This window comes from Zootermopsis nevadensis, unplaced genomic scaffold (genome assembly GCF_977971745.1).
Source record: "Zootermopsis nevadensis isolate Lab colony 2312 unplaced genomic scaffold, Znev_1.0 Znev_ptg000031l, whole genome shotgun sequence".
In the NCBI taxonomy this organism is placed as follows: Eukaryota; Metazoa; Arthropoda; class Insecta; order Blattodea; family Termopsidae; genus Zootermopsis; species Zootermopsis nevadensis.
Window position 1 is genome coordinate 7,143,743 of NW_028259163.1, and position 16,317 is coordinate 7,160,059.

A 16,317-nucleotide genomic window follows, 5' to 3' on the forward strand; every position below is an offset into this window, starting at 1 on the left:
GAGGAAATCCAAGGAAGAATCAAATACAATAAATGGAACAGCAAAATTTACCATCTGTATGGAAAGGAAAATCCCTTTCTACTACATAAAATGACAATAATGTCAGCTGTATTAAGAAACAGTCCAAATACAGTCAGAGAGTAAACAGTCCCACCCTGTTCTATAGGGGCTGATTCACAGTGCATAAAGAATCATATATCAATTCAAAATAATGTTTCTTACAGTGTAAGACTGTAATCTTGAGACTTTCGGGGTGAGGAATTGGGGTGAAGGAGGAAAGATAACATCAGCCTTTAACACTTCGGACTTCCTGCATTCCTTGCAAGTATCAAGATTAAAGTCCCGTACTATACCTCTGGTGGAAGATATATTGGCTTTTCTCTCTTAAGTGAACCAACATGAAGGCATGGAAGATGTGGAAATCTCAGTTGTATACGCTTGACATGGGCAAAATATTCTTGAACTGACATCGTTTGACCGTCATCCAACTGAAATCTTTATAATAAAAAACATTACATGTAAATCAAAATATTCCTGTAACATCATAAAATATACTCATAATGCAATCCCAGGGAAACTAAATTTTTACCATTTTAAAAAATTTTCTGTTTAACACAGATCCCTATTTCCAGGAAAAATAATTTAAGAGATTTCAACAGATGGTAGAAATTATCAAGGCAAACTTGTAGCTATCATATTTCTCATTTCATATAACTGCACATGTGAAGTCAGAAACATTCCTGTACATTCACAGCTATCTACTGATGAAAAACATGTGAACATAAAGATATGACTGTAGCTCACAAAAGATTGAACATACCGTAATTTTGCTGGACATTCAGCAATTGCGTTTACCCTGAATGTTCGCTTGCTGGTTGGGTTGTTAGGGATCATGTAATCAATCTTTAAGTCTGAAACAAATAAAATTCAATACCAACAACTTGTATACTTTTAGACTGTCACACATACAATGAAGGCAATTGACAGGACAGGACATCAAGCTGGCATATGTTCTTGACCTCTGCATTACATGGGAATGATTCGTTCAGCGGCATGCCCTATCCAAGCTTTACCCCTGCAGAAAGGCCCATCTACTACCCACGGGAAAGAAGTCTGGGTGGGCTACAGAGCTGGTCTGGATGCAGGGACTTGAAGAAAAATCCTCTGCCTCTGCTGGGAATCTAACACTAGTCATCCAGTCCATAGTCATACTGAGCTATCTGGCTATATTAATTTCTAAAATAAGTTTGTTTTAATAGAAGACTCTGACTGCAATTTCATTAAGCTTTCAGAAATGCTATTTAAACTATAATCCAAAACCTTCATGCAAAAAGGAGATAACTCCTATGTACCAAATAATGTTGCTGCTTAGTAGGACTTCAGATTTTCAAGGTGATGAGCATGAAGATGACTGTCTTCTGGGTTATAGTGCCATGCAGTCTGGCAGAAGTTCCCAGAAAACAGCCATCTTCATGTTATGTTATTCAAATAGCTAAACCAACAGTCAGATGTTATAGTGTGAGGACACAAATCTGTATGTAAATAAATTAACAATAGGCCTACACACATTGCTGAGTATTTAAAATAACTTTGTCCCTCCTGAGAAAAGTATATAATGTCACTTCTCCTCTTATGCCCACAATTTAAAAGACCAGCATATGGTTAGCACGGACCCTACAGTTCAAACACCTTACTTGAAAAGGCCACATTTGAAAACCTTAAGAAGTGAATTTTAAAGGGACATAATGGTCCCTGATCAACAGAGTTTTCAACCATATTATTTTTTCATAACTTTAAGTATTTGAAGTTCAGTGTTAACTACATGTTCCACCTTTTTTAACAATCAATATCTCTTATAATTAGCATTTATGGTTTTAATAATTCTCAGAATAAACAGCAATTATTTCCTTAAACAGCATTATCCAACTGATCTCTGTAATGCTTTTGCTGTGAATAACAATGCTGACAATGAGTTTGTTGTGGTTTCCTAGCAACTTGTATTAATTGTGTTCATAACTTTTTGATCTTTGGAGAACATTATTTTAAATGTGAAAATTCAATGTTAATTTGAAAATGTATTTTGCAAAATAAACGTTTTACTTGCTTTTAACAGCTCATATATGAACACAGTTCTGTTGAATGTGTAAACTACATTTCCAAAGAAAAATATATCTCTTAACTACAGGTCTTCCTTTTCAATAAAATTGCTTCGCAGTCTTATGGCATAATGTACTGGCTTGGTACTAAAAGGGATAATGCAGTTTTTCAGTAACTATTCTCACCCTTACCACTGATATAGTTCTTGAAATCCTCCTTCTGATTGTAGTTCAACTCACTGTGATCTTGAGGTCTGCAGATTTCATAAATGGCATCCACAACATTTTGTGGTGATGGAAAACCTTTATGTGTCACTGTCAAACATAATTATCACAATTAAATCAGAAATAAATGTCACAAATAAACTTAGTGCTGCAGTATGATTACTTCAGTATTCATACTCGTCCACCGATTTTACAGTTCCACTGAAGGGTTCTACATAACAGATGGCCAATTTTTAAAAATGTACATGACTATAAATTATTTTATTTTACACAACTCTGCAAACTTTATCAAGCTTCTCAAAATAAGCATCACATACAAAAACATTTACAAGTAATACATATATCCCATTCACATCTACAACTCTTATTTCAAATCTTTTCAATGTGATATAATTTTAATTCAATACAAGGAAAAATAATTTACAACTTTATGCAGAAAACCTGTAAGTCATTAAAAATCATGCCAAGTTTCGTATTCAGAGCTAAAAACTGGACCACCAACCCAAAGCTTTTGATAAAAAAATGCCTTATTTGTCACCACTTATGTGCTTAGCCCCTTTGGTGCCAAATTATTTTAAAGCAGTTGTACAAACTAATGATAATGAGAATGATTTGAGATTTCCACAGTGGTGAGCATGAAGATTTCTGTCTTCTGGATAATGAATTTCATTGGAAACAATTTTATGGCCTGGATTATTTAAAAAAGAAGTGATAGACCTTTTTCACAATTAACCTTTATAAAATAAAATGTTATTCACAATAACAAACGAAAATGAAAAATGTAACAAATACCAAGAATTCATAACAATGGAAAAAATATTGCTTATTTTTCAATAAAAGCTCATATGTATTCTATGTTTTCAATGCCTGATGTATTTTGTTTCCCAAAGAATGTTCAGCAGCCTGTAGTACACATGACCCATTAATAATAAACATTACTATAAATCTTGGCACACCAGCTCAGAAAAACACCTCATCTTAGGCAAACACAAAAGTGTCTTTTTCAGTACCTGGTTATGTATTTTGGTGCACATGTGATTCTGTTTAGAGTTGACATTTAACTTGCAAATATGCTTACTGACAATATCTGCAATAAATTTTTCATGGGGTTGAGTAATGATGTCCAACTAAACAAGGTACCTAAAAATATAGAGGGTAATGCTAACACTAAGACAAGCCCCTGTATCAAGTACCAAGTATTACCAACCATTAAATATACTGACCATCAATGTTCACAAATGGCTTCCAGCCCAAAGTGGCACTTTGGAACATTCCATACCACATTTCAAGTCCATCACCGAGTTTCAAAATTGTACCGCTTGGAGGAGTATAGAATGAGCGTCCAACTTGCACAAACCTAACAAGATAAACATTAATACCATTATCTTATTAAACACAGAAAAACAGTTTCAAATTAAATTCTTCATGCACCTCAACAAAACAGCGACATGAAATGCAATCATCACTGAAGCGAACTTCAGGGTTGAAGTCTCAACAGGTATGAGACTGTTAATGTCCTGCATAGTCACACACTTCACTGACAGTATGGAACACTGTTTAATCAATAACTGACAGGATACAACAAAAGAACTCAGAAAAAACCCACTTCAGTAACAGTTTATCCACCATAAATCCCCTGCAGACCAAGCCTGCATAGCGAAAAGACAGCATCCGACTGTCAAAGAAAAACACAGAATTATCTTCTTGTTAAATGCCTCATGTTATACAGCGTTCAGTGAAAGAATTAATGAAATTGGGAAGTAGTAGTTCTGACATATTTTAATGCATTATACCAGAATTTTGGTGGAGAAACTCAGGAAAACCACAAATTACTTAGTCAGAAACCAGGCTAAAGACTCATTATGAACTCACTTCAAACTCTAATAGATTTCTTTATTTCTCATGCTTCAGCACTTCATGTCTACTGCACAATTTACAGAATTATACTGCGATTACATCATGAATTCTAGTTGATATATAGGAAGCAGCAAAGCCCTATTTTTAAGTATCTTGTTGGGAAAATGAGAGAAAAATATGAATGACATGCCAATAATGAGCTGATTTCTGGTACTTCATACAATTCGTGTTTCTTGTTTAACATCTGAAGAAGCAGAGCTAAATTTTAGAACGTCAATTTATTTACTGATACAGTGTTTTAAGGTAAAACTAAAATCAAACAAAATTATACTCCAAGATAAAACTGACATAAAGCTGAAGCAAGGAACAAATAAACAGAAAATTTAGCAGTTTGTAAATACACTTCAAAAAGGGAAAATCCTTTCAGAATTCTAATAATGTATAGTCATGAAAGGTTTGGAGAGATAAAACACAGTTTATAACTGGTCTAGCCAATGAGTCTGCCATGGACCCCTGAGTTCAAGCCCAGGGGGCAAGCACACACAACTAAGCTGTAAAACGCAGGTATCCACATGCACTCTGTACACCATATACCTGCTACTCCTTTGAAAAACCTAAGTACTGAGCAGTTATTTTCCAGGAATCTTTCAGTAAAAAGAGGGTAGGGAAGTGGCAACTGGTAGAAACAGTCCCAAACACTTGGGAATAACAGAGTTGCATTGTGGCCTAGTTGGCAGCAATCCGAGAAATTAGAGTGGATTCATCCTCTTTGTAAAGCTGGCTGTGTTCTTTCTGATAAACATTGTGTTGTACGTACGAGAATCATCTTCATCAACATTAATAAACCATATACTATATAGTATATACCAGTGTTAACAACTGTGGCAAAACTTGACGCTCCTGCAACCTCACCACTTCACAGCAATTTTCTACAATCCAGCTGGTGATCATCCTTATTCCCCATGTTAACCCTGACAGGAAAGAGATCTCACCAGTAACCCCTTTTCACCCACACAGACGCAAACATACCTACCAAAGACCCATCCGGCCCTGCACAAACAGCACTGTTGTAAGTTAAATCATTGACAACTCAACGCTGATTGATAAAAATGTACTGATCACAGAAAAAAGTACTTTGAACAGAATCAATTGGAATTTTATATCACAGACTATTATTTAAAATGCCATAGAAATTTGGGATGAAAAATTCCAGTTCTATCATCCTGCAGATTGACCCTTAAACCAAAAAATCTCTCTACGAATAATAACTAAATACATGCAGAGTTTTTACAATATTCATATCCATTTTAATCAACATTCATAATTATTTTGCACGTTTTAAAATTAACTAACAATTATCATGTCACAATCCTCCTCAAGTTCATGATCAAATCTCAGCCAGGTTTTCTGGTTACCATGATTCAGTGCTTTCTAGCTCTTCCTTGGCCCTGCAGGAACTACCAGTGAGTATCTTGAGGTAGACATCTTTCAAGTCTTTACATACTTTCATTCACTTCATTTGACACTACACAATCTCTGTAACTGACACAGTATTGATGAATACCTTACAGACCAATCAGATGTTTCTGGTACACTAAGAGTCACAAAACAGCTAATTAACTACTTACCCATGCAAAGATGGTGCATTGCGCAGCACAACATCCACAGCCTGAATAGCTTTCTGTGGGATTTCCAGTGTACGCTCACTGCTCATATATGTAGAGAGGGATTCCAAATTAACTTGAGATGTGTATTTGATGGTAATCTCACACTCTTTAACCCTAACAGATTCATCATCTTGCACCGTGAAATGATCAGTTATCTGAAAAAAAAAACACTTCAGTACTTTGCTACAGAGTATCACAGTACCTCTTTCAATAGTTGTATGTACCACAATGTTCAGAACTGAAGACTTATAAATCTTACAACAAATACACAGGAAAACCAACTTTTTTAATTAACTCTGATATGGCAAAATTTGAGACTTTCATAATGATAAGTATGAAGACGGCTGTCATCTGGGATGTCGCACTGTGTAGTCTGGTAGGAAATGATCAATGTTTCAAACGAGCGTACTGCCTCTATCATAAGGTTTATGTCTTTACATCCACATCAACATTACCAGCAGCAACAGCTTATTGTTGTTAAATTAAACCAAACATACCTCTGGCAGCTCTCGAGTACTGTACAAGTTTTTCCTCCCATCAAAAGCTGGATATCGATCAGGAAAGTTTCTCCGCCTGAATTCTTCCATTGCACGTCTGAAATAAGAGATTATGTATAATTACACAAAATGTTATACAGTTTCAACAGTAATTCTAACAAAACTAGAAACATACAGAAACATGATATATTTATAAGCATAAAAATTCAATACAACATACACAATCTGCATAACATACATGTTTATAATAGAAGCAACCTAGTCTTCTACACTGTGCAATAACATTTTAACACCTTTAATCTACCAAGATTCTACTGAGGCATAATAAAACAGCAAGATTTTTTTACATTACAGACCTAACTACTTTGGTCTTAACAATGCTAGTACCTGGAAATGTCATGAACTTCAAGAAAGCTAGATGCTACATACTATAAGTTTATATATCAACTTATATAATTTGAATCTTTATTGTTATACAAAACAATGTACATAACCTCAAATCAAAATATCTCTTATGACAAATAAACATAGTTTATATAAAGCGCATGCAATGGACCCACACCTGAAGAATTTCATGAAAGTCTGACTGAATAAAGCTGTGCAAACAGTTTATCATTAATAGTTTTATTAAATAATGGAACTGTTCTTATCAGATCACTACAGTTCATACACTAACCAAAGATCCTCATTGTATCCTCCAAGTGTGGTTACAAATGCAACAATCAGTGAGGAAAAGGTTAAGCTTGTGACCCTTTCAAGGCACCCTCACAATTCATTCTGACCCACAAGTTCAAAATCACTGGACTAGAGTATGTATTGTTACAAAAACAAAAATTTAGGACTTTTTTAACATGCATCTACAAATAATGCTATAATGGAGACAGCAGTCATTAATTCAAAATCACAATGAGAAAGGACCTGCTTGCAATGTACTGTTAAATGAAGCAACACCTGGCAAACCACATTACGTTTGGTCCCTAAAGTTTTGGCTAGCTCCTAAACTTGTAATGAATTTTACAAACACTGACAATGTTGACAATAACAAACTGTAAGTATATAAGCAATGCATTTATTCTACCAAATTGCATAAATACAAAACATAACATTTAGCCTCCTACTTATTAACAACAACACACAAATTACTGTGAGAAAATTAACATCATAGTATTCTGAGTTATCAGAGAAGCAAGTCATTAAAAGTTTTAATATTGTTCAAACTGACCTAAACAAGATAGACAACAGGTAAGAAATTCATTTTTGCTGCTAGCTACACAAATATCCATGGATGTACAAAGTCTTTGAAGGCAGAAAAGTTCAGTATTTGTTAGATTTAAATGTATTGGTATTATAGCAAACACATTTTCACAAGCAACATATCTTCAAAACATCGTAAAAACTGATTTACTTCCTAGATTTGTGGGTAAGATAATTTAAAAAAAAAACAACAGTGCATTGAAATATGTACAATTAAAATCTTACCAGTTACCAAATAATGCAAATCAGAGTGAATTATTGTAAAACTAAATATAACCATTTTGAAGCTAATGTTAACATAATTATTATTCATTATCCCATAAAAATCATACAAAGTTTACCTGTACATATCATATGCAAACTATAATGGGGCTATACACACCTCAAAAGTCTTTTTGGAAATGGTGACGGTTTAAATTCCACATCATAATGAATTGCAATTTTGTTCCGAAGCTTTGACAAGTCCAGTGATAAATAGTTGGTTTCTACAACAGTTTTTCTTCCTTTAGTCCCACAACCTGTCCTATTTGGGATCTTTAATGTCTGCATTCCTCTAGTTATAGCTGCAACATCAGCATCTCCAGTCTGTTGCTTTACAGTGCCTGCAAGTTCATCAATGAACAACAAAATATATTTAAAATTTATAAATACTCTTTATTCAAGAATATAAAACTGAGATCAGTTCAACATAAGGATGGAGTTCCAGGCTGAACTCATAAAGGTTATTTTAGTAGTTTACAGATGATACTAATATTATTATTTCACATCCAGAAATTGCCTGTTTTCAAAATTACATAAATGATGTCCTTGTTAGATTAAACAAATAAATTGAAGCCAGTAAACTCACATTAAATTGTGACAAAACAAATTTCATGAAATTTTGTACTAACAGCAGAACTTGTGTAAGTCGAAATATATGGTATGACGAGTAGATAAAATAATGGAGGAAATTGATTCAAATAAAATTTCTTGGCCTACAAATTAATAACAATTTAGACTGGAAAACACATATTCAATACATCATCCTTAAACTAAGCTCGGCATGTTTTGCTATAAGGGCATTTGCAGGACTCATGAAAACAGAAATTTTAAAATTAGTTTCTTTAACCTACAATCTGAGGTAGCAGTCCACCTCATAGGGCCATATCTCAGAAATGGCCACCTTCACTATTGCAACGGTACACAGTGTAATTAATAAATATATTAATAAGAACAGAAACTGTTTTCTACCCACTAATGGATAGGCTGTAACAAGATATACAGCTACTTGTGAAAGTTCTCAAAAAGTAAAAGGTCACAGAGAACTGGGTCTCCTTAATATTATATCAAACAAGACAAAAAGTGGCCACAGCTTACCGTTCTTCCTCACCATGTCAGGACCAGAATATCTACAACAAAATATAAAAAAATTACAACATAAATATATATTAATTAACTCTAAACTTGTTTCAAACGTTAATTTTTATCATGAAAGAGATTATTAATCACAAGCAAATAAATGTTGTCACATAAATTTTACAATTTCACCCAAAACCATTTCTTCGGTGATCTTACTTTCTGAGCAGGCAAGATTACTGGATTTCACAAATCTGAATTTAAATGCTTTTATGTAGGTTAGACTTAAGGTTCCTACTCAACTGCGTACTTTTAAGTGCCAAGAATAAAACAATCTCTCAATGACATGGATTTTAGAATTAACTTTTTTCACAATTCTCTGCAGCAAATTTTACATTGCTAAAAATAAATATGTTAACGTGGATACCTTTTAACAATATTAATAAAGTACCACTTAACCAGGAAGTGAGTACAGACCGATTGATATTTGATACTCTTGCCACGAAGATGTCAACTGTGATCTTCAAGCGTAATGACAGCACCAGAACCCAGAAAACAACAACATTCAATACATTCACAACCAAATGTGGCGAAGTCCTTATCACCCCGCCTTTATATTTTGAGTTTCTGGTTCAAATTTTTACCAGGTTAACTGTTGTAACATTTTTTCTGGGTTTCCTCAGGGCCTTAAGCAAATGGTAGGTTAGTCATACATAAATCTTCTAAAAATTGGAAATATTAGTTACATGTAAAATATAATTTACCTGCAAGTGTTTGTTGTATTTAAAAATGGGCAACTAATAAGCCCATACTTGATACTATCAAAATTCGCAATTCCAAATCTGAAACATTTATATTTGACTAACTAGATGGCTTACGGAACCCGAAGGTTCATCACCGAATTAACCAAATCCCTCCACCGGACCCTGTCCCGGGCCAACAAACTCCAGTCTCCTTCAACTCCTATCTCCCATAGATCCCGCCTGACATTATCCTCCCATCTACGTCTAGGTCTCCCCAGAGGTCTCTTCCCCTCAGGCTTCCCAAATAGTGGACCCAACCAACCAGATGGCTTACCGAACAAGAAGGTTCATCACCGAATTAACCAAATCCCTCCACCGGACCCTGTCCCGGGCCAACAAAATCCAGTCTCCTTCAACTCCTATCTCCCATAGATCCCGCCTGACATTATCCTCCCATCTACGTCTAGGTTTCTCCAGAGGTCTCTTCCCCTCAGGCTTCCCAACCAATAACCGGTGCAAACCTCTTGTCCCATCCATGCGCGCTACATGCCCCGCCAATCTCATTCTTCTCGACTTAATCACCCTGACAATGTTGGGGGAGGAGTACAGATTTTTAAGCTCATCATCATGCAGTTTTCTCCATGCCCCATCGTCTTCTCTCCTAGGCCCAAATATCCTCCTCAACACTCGATTCTCAAACACCTGCAATCTGTGCTCCTCCCTCTGAGTGAGAGACCATGTTTCGCACCCACACAAAACAACAGGTAAGATTATTGTTTTGTGTACTTTAATCTTCAGCTTCTTAGAAACCAGACTTTTATATAAGAGATTAGAGCAAAGCGCTCTTTTCGGAGCGCATTCTCTAGAGTCCTTGTCTTTCCTTCTCGATAATTTCGCGTTTTTCGTCTATCGGTTTCTGTTGATATTTAATATTTCGTTTGTCAATGTAAGTCTTCCTTCGCTTTTCTTTATTTGTTGAATAGGTCTGATGTCTTAGTTCTTTACTTCGCTGTTCAGAGGCCAACTGTTCTTGGTAAGACAACTTTTTACGTCCAATCCCACCCTTGCAAATCTTCGCCTGTTTTTCTACGTGTGTCGTTAATATGGTCTCGTTTATCAATGTAAGTATTCTTTCGCTTTTCTTTATTTGTTAAGTAGGTCTGATGTTTTAGTTCTTTACTTCGCTGTTCAGAGGCCAACTGTTCTTGGTCAGTCAACTTTCTACCTTCAACCCCACCCTTGCAAATCTTCGTCTTAAAATCGATCATAAAGTCAGTTTTCATAAGAGTTTTCGTAATCGTAATATATCGAACGAGTATCAGTCTACCTTGTTGAAGTTGTTGCTGTTGGTACTTCAAGTAGTTGATAACGTTTTCTTTCACCTTTCTTCATTTCTTAAACAGTTCTGACGTTTTAGACAATGAAAGGAAGGTAGCTGAATGTAATGTAATATAACGAAATGAAATGTAATGTAATGAAACACAATGTCAAAATTATTTAGTCTACGACGCACTTTTTTTACAACCGATTCACAGCTCAACTCTTTCCGCAATGACGAAAGCGGATTGTTGACGACAATATATACTAATGCAACAATGCCGAGTAAACAGATGACGTAACAATTAGTTTCTTAGCTAACATAACCATTGTTGTCGATCCATATCAACAATGTGTAAACATGGACCGACAACAATGGTCAGTTTGCGTGCATTGTTGTGTTACATTATTGCCGTCAACAATCCACTTTCGTAACAAGATGGATGACATTGAAGATAACATTACATTACATTACTTCCATTTATGCAAATTGGGAGGTTAAGACATCAATTGGGTGCATTTGGGATACTGGGACAAGTTATCAATGTTCCAGTAGATGTTAATAATATGGCAACGCTACTACCTAGAGAATTGGACGATGATTACAGTTTCAACGTCCATATAAAGAGAAACTTGATTCACAAATCTACGTATCTGGTAGGAATAAAGTATAAAGGAAATATTTAGAATAAAGCCAATACATAAACTTCCTTTCCGTATAGACGTATTTACGTCAAAAAGGATTTAGGAGCCATCACCCTCAAAGTTACTCCCATATTAAACTTCAGTTACTCGCACCGACGTTGCTGAAAAGGCTTGCGGTAAATGTTACATTTCTCAACAGAACAAATTGTAAGATTTGAGGTTTCCACAACGGTGAGTATGAAGACTTCTGTCTTCTGGGTTGTTAACCGACGTTTCAGAGGTCATACTGCCTCCATCATCTGGGCGATGAATGGCTGGCAAGTTAGTGGTAGGAAACAGGCACAGACATATACAAAGAAACAGAACACATGATATGGGAGAAACGTGTAGCACACTAACCAAACGAGGCAGATGATTCACTGGTTGCAAGCACCTTGAATAGAAATTCTGGGTCACTGGTGCCGGTACCAACTCTCTGGTATCAGCACCAGAAGGTCAACACCTCCAATCATAAAACCCACCACTGTACACAATCCTAATCTAGTTGTATCCACCACTCACCTTTAAAATCTATCACCACATCTCTCCACCTGTTTCTTTATATTTCAAGTGGCCGATTTTAAATCAGTTTCCCAACAAAAATTCTGTATTTATGTCCTGTCCCTCACATCCAAACTATATATCTGACCCATCACAACCTGCTACATTTCATTACTGAATGAGTGTGAATATCATGAAGTTCCCCAAACTATTTCCAAAATTTGTCATATTCATACTTTTAACATGAAACTTACTTCTATTTGTCATAGCTATTCCTGCACATTTAAATTTTGAAACAGTTTCAAATTCTCCATTGATAACATTACTTGTGTTTCTATGAAATGAATCTACGGTTATAGGCATTCTGATTATGATCTGCAATCACTTTACCTGTTTCTCGAGACTTCCGCTCTCCTCTATTGTTGACAACATGTCGCTATCATCTTCTTGTGCACCAAACATTTCCTCACATTCTCTAATCTTGGACATCAATTCTGAAAAATTTCATCACTGAGTTTCTGTTCCTGCTCATACAGAAAACGTTCCTCTTCCAGGTTGTTTGCCCAATAGTCCTCACATTTTTCATACTCCTGCAACAGAAACAAAGAAAGATTCAACTCTCATTTACCAAATATCACATTTACATGTTAGTGATCCTGCATTGAATTTTGGGGGTTCTGAGTTCATATATTGATTCAGAGATCAGGTATCCTGACATGTTTCATGTTTCTCTCCTGTCCTTGCATGTAAGTGGCAGGATAGTTCTGTAAAATAAGTCATGAATACTTCATGCAATTACAAATTCCTTCCATGTTCCTTCCGATTCATCATTCACAATATCATCCTCTCACATAACCTCAATAATTTAAACAGTTAAAAAAGCATTGTTAGCCTTTGCTGTCCTTGTGTTACTTCATACACAGTCCAGATGGACGTGCATTGCACTTGCATATTGCTGAACTGTTAACCATAAAGTCCAGCTGATAGGCCCTTAATGTGGGACTTTAAACCACCTTTTCCCATATTATAAAGTTTAATCAGTCTATAAGGCCTTTCATTTCTACTACAACGTGCAGCTGGAGGAAAAAACAATAACATTAGAGAAATTGTCTCTAAATACAAGGGCCATCATATTTTTTTAATTAATCATCCATTTGAGAAATTCCACTCTTTCAGACTCTTGTATGCAGATGTTTGATACAAAAGTACAATTAAATTTCAAAGCTTGAAAATACACAAATCTCCACTGCACCAATATCAAGATAAAGTGCATATTCTGCATGAAAATAACACATATAACAAAAACCAGGCACTATAAATTTTATAAATCAAAAACCAGATTCTATTTAACAGGTTCTGTGTTAAAATATAACTGCAAATAAACAATTTATTTGTAAAAGCACATACTTTAGAAATATTCTTGTTTCATAAATTATACCAGGTTCTTACACAAAATACGAATTGGTATGTTAGCACTTACACTGGTTGTTTTGATGACCTGCCATCTTTAATAAGATGTCGTTCATCTTGGTATGGACTCAATTACAGATCTAACATAATGTTCAAATGAAGCAACTTCACTGCTAACTCACCTTACACTGGCTTCCATTTGTTACTAATGACTTGTTATTTGAGATGGATAACAGTGTGGTTGATTTGCATAACAGAGACTTAGAGAGGGTTTCATATACTTTGATGGCCACCTGATGTAATCTTACTTGTTTACAGCTAAGAATGCAGCAGCAAGTTATATTACTTATCATGGGGGATGGAACATCTCTTGGTCATTCTACTATAATACAACCAGTGCACAAGGCTTGAACAACTCCTATCATCACTGTGGATCACCATGACACATCTACTCATGAGCAAGTCATCACTCTTGTTGAAGAAGGTGGGTTAAATGCTATCACTGCAGGTGGACGAATGGTGTCCCAGGGTCCACAACAAGAGCAATGCTACAGAAATACTGACAGATGGGCAAGTTAAGAGGTGCAAAGAAATTGGGTTATAGCACGTATCAAGTCCAGTCTGTGATGCTGCATCAGCAGCCAAACCTCAAAGAACCCTTTTGCCAGTGCAAGAGAGCTTAAGGCTGCTATCAGCTGTCTTGGACATAAATGTACAGCTATACTGAGACTAAGAGAAGATGGTCTCACATTACGACACTATGCAGTGAAGGGTGTGCTTACCACTAAACTTAAACTATTACATGTAGCGTGGGCTGAGAACAGCGTGGATCACAAGTGGGCCATTCCCCCATTCATGATTCTCATGCGATTCAAGAAAGGCTATCACAGCAGGCTGAAGTCAAACTCACTGAATGGCCACTACAAGTGCCTGACCAAGGATAAGTGAGGTTAAGTAGAACTGGCGTGTGGTGAAGAAAACCATGCAGGAAACGTTGCCTGATGTCCCTCCAAGAATAAGAATGAAATGCTCTCTGGACTTGTGTCAGAGTCTTGGGATGACATTGCCTCATTTGAATGTTATGTCTGTTGTCTAACTGAGTCTTTTCAAGATGACTGAAAACTGCAGATGAAGCTCAGGGATTCTAGACAAATTATTTAAGATGCCTTGTCTTCAAAATGACCCTTTCGAAGATTAACATACTAATGCATATCTTGTGTGACTGGTACACATAACAAAACAAAAATGCCCCTAAGATATGTGTTTTGCAAATAAATCTTTTTATCTGCAGTCAGAATCAAATGTGGAACCTTTAAATCAAAATGCCAATAAAGAAACAATCCTGGAAAAATAAAAGAAATACCTTCTTCCTTCACACTTCTAGCCACACCAATGCAGCACAAATAATACAGTGGTAATAACTTTTTACTTGTTAACAAAAGTTGCTGGCCTGCACATGCTTTACAGAAAGACAACGATTAAACATTCGGCTTTTAATACCATTATCTATATAGTTTATTATCTATTTCCAATTGCTCTCGGTATATGAACCACACAGAAATTTTGAAACACAGTTTATAAGGCAACATATTTACCATTTAAACCTATGCAAAAATGGTCTAAGGATGGATACAGATTTCAGACTCCAAAATATCATGTTTTAATTATATTACAAAGATGGATAATGTCCAGGATGCTTATTTAAATAATACACTCCCAAACCATCAGATTTTAAGGATCTGGTGTGACTGGATACCTTTAACATACCCTATGTACGCATGCCCGGAATCAGTATTAATGGATGGACTCTTGCCAATGGGAGCTAGTGGGAGGAGTAAAGCAATAGCTTCAGGAGTAAAGAAACCAGCACACTGTACACGTACGTGGATGACAAATATTTTGCATGGTCTCATGGAATAGAAGAGCTCTAGGAGCTTCTAAAACATATAAACTACATACATTTAAATATTAGGTTCATCATGGAGATTGAGCAGAACTAGTCACTTCCATTCTTAGATGTCACAATAAGCAAGAAGCCAGATTGTTCACTTGGACATAATGTGTACAGAAAACCTAAACAACAAAGATCTACACCTACATGTAGTCTAAACATCATCCAGCCTAAAATGGGGCAGTAGTAACTACACTTATCCATGTAAGACTTGAGGTTCTCACAGCGGTGAATATGAAGATTTCTGTCTTCTGGGTTATTGCGCTGTGTAGTCTGGTCGATGTTAACCAACGTTTCAGAGGTCATACTGCCTCCGTCATCAGGGCGATGAATATATATTCATATATATATATATATATATATATATATATATATGAATATATATTCATCGCCCTGATGACGGAGGCAGTATGACCTCTGAAACGTTGGTTAACATCGACCAGACTACACAGCGCAATAACCCAGAAGACAGAAATCTACACTTATCCAGCGTGTGAGAACAACCTCTAATGCTGGAAGCTTTCAGGGCAAAATTCAACACATACAGAAGGACTTACAGCAAAATGGATATAGTAAGCATGACATCAATCACACCCTATATTTGAAGCACAAACTACAGCTGCAGAAGGAGTACCCAACTGGTGTATCACAAAGGCAATCTGTCAAAAATAAGTTCAGCTAAATACAATATCAAGATCATCCATATTACAGCCAAGTACAACATTCAATTGAGGTCCGAAGATACTCAATCCCCTGCAGATGTGACAAAATATTTGCATG

The 16,317-nt window shown here is 35.8% G+C and overlaps 1 protein-coding gene and 1 long non-coding RNA gene across 9 annotated transcripts in view; one reads left to right on the top strand and one right to left on the bottom strand.

The window, feature by feature from the left end:
- LOC147872063 (uncharacterized) overlaps positions 1-16,317 on the top strand; it is a 146,000-nt gene that overhangs the window by 54,424 nt on the left and 75,259 nt on the right. The gene's annotated exons all lie outside the window — the stretch shown is intronic.
- The window catches only part of LOC147872067 (protein argonaute-2-like), a 53,515-nt gene that overhangs the window by 14,165 nt on the left and 23,033 nt on the right, over positions 1-16,317 (bottom strand). For 6 of the 8 annotated variants that reach the window (XM_087359260.1, XM_087359258.1, XM_087359262.1 and 3 more), the window contains 9 exons: positions 12,567-12,766; positions 8,953-8,984; positions 7,979-8,198; positions 6,343-6,439; positions 5,807-6,000; positions 3,545-3,678; positions 2,289-2,411; positions 821-911; positions 354-495 (listed from right to left, as the gene is read on the bottom strand). In XM_087359260.1, the coding sequence (XP_087215386.1) occupies positions 354-495; positions 821-911; positions 2,289-2,411; positions 3,545-3,678; positions 5,807-6,000; positions 6,343-6,439; positions 7,979-8,198; positions 8,953-8,968 (1,017 nt within the window). In that variant the 5' untranslated portion in view covers positions 8,969-8,984; positions 12,567-12,766. Of the gene's footprint in view, positions 1-353; positions 496-820; positions 912-2,288; positions 2,412-3,544; positions 3,679-5,806; positions 6,001-6,342; positions 6,440-7,978; positions 8,199-8,952; positions 8,985-11,001; positions 11,229-12,566; positions 12,767-16,317 lie in introns of those variants that run through there. The other 2 variants (XM_087359257.1, XM_087359264.1) reach the window with 1 other exon arrangement.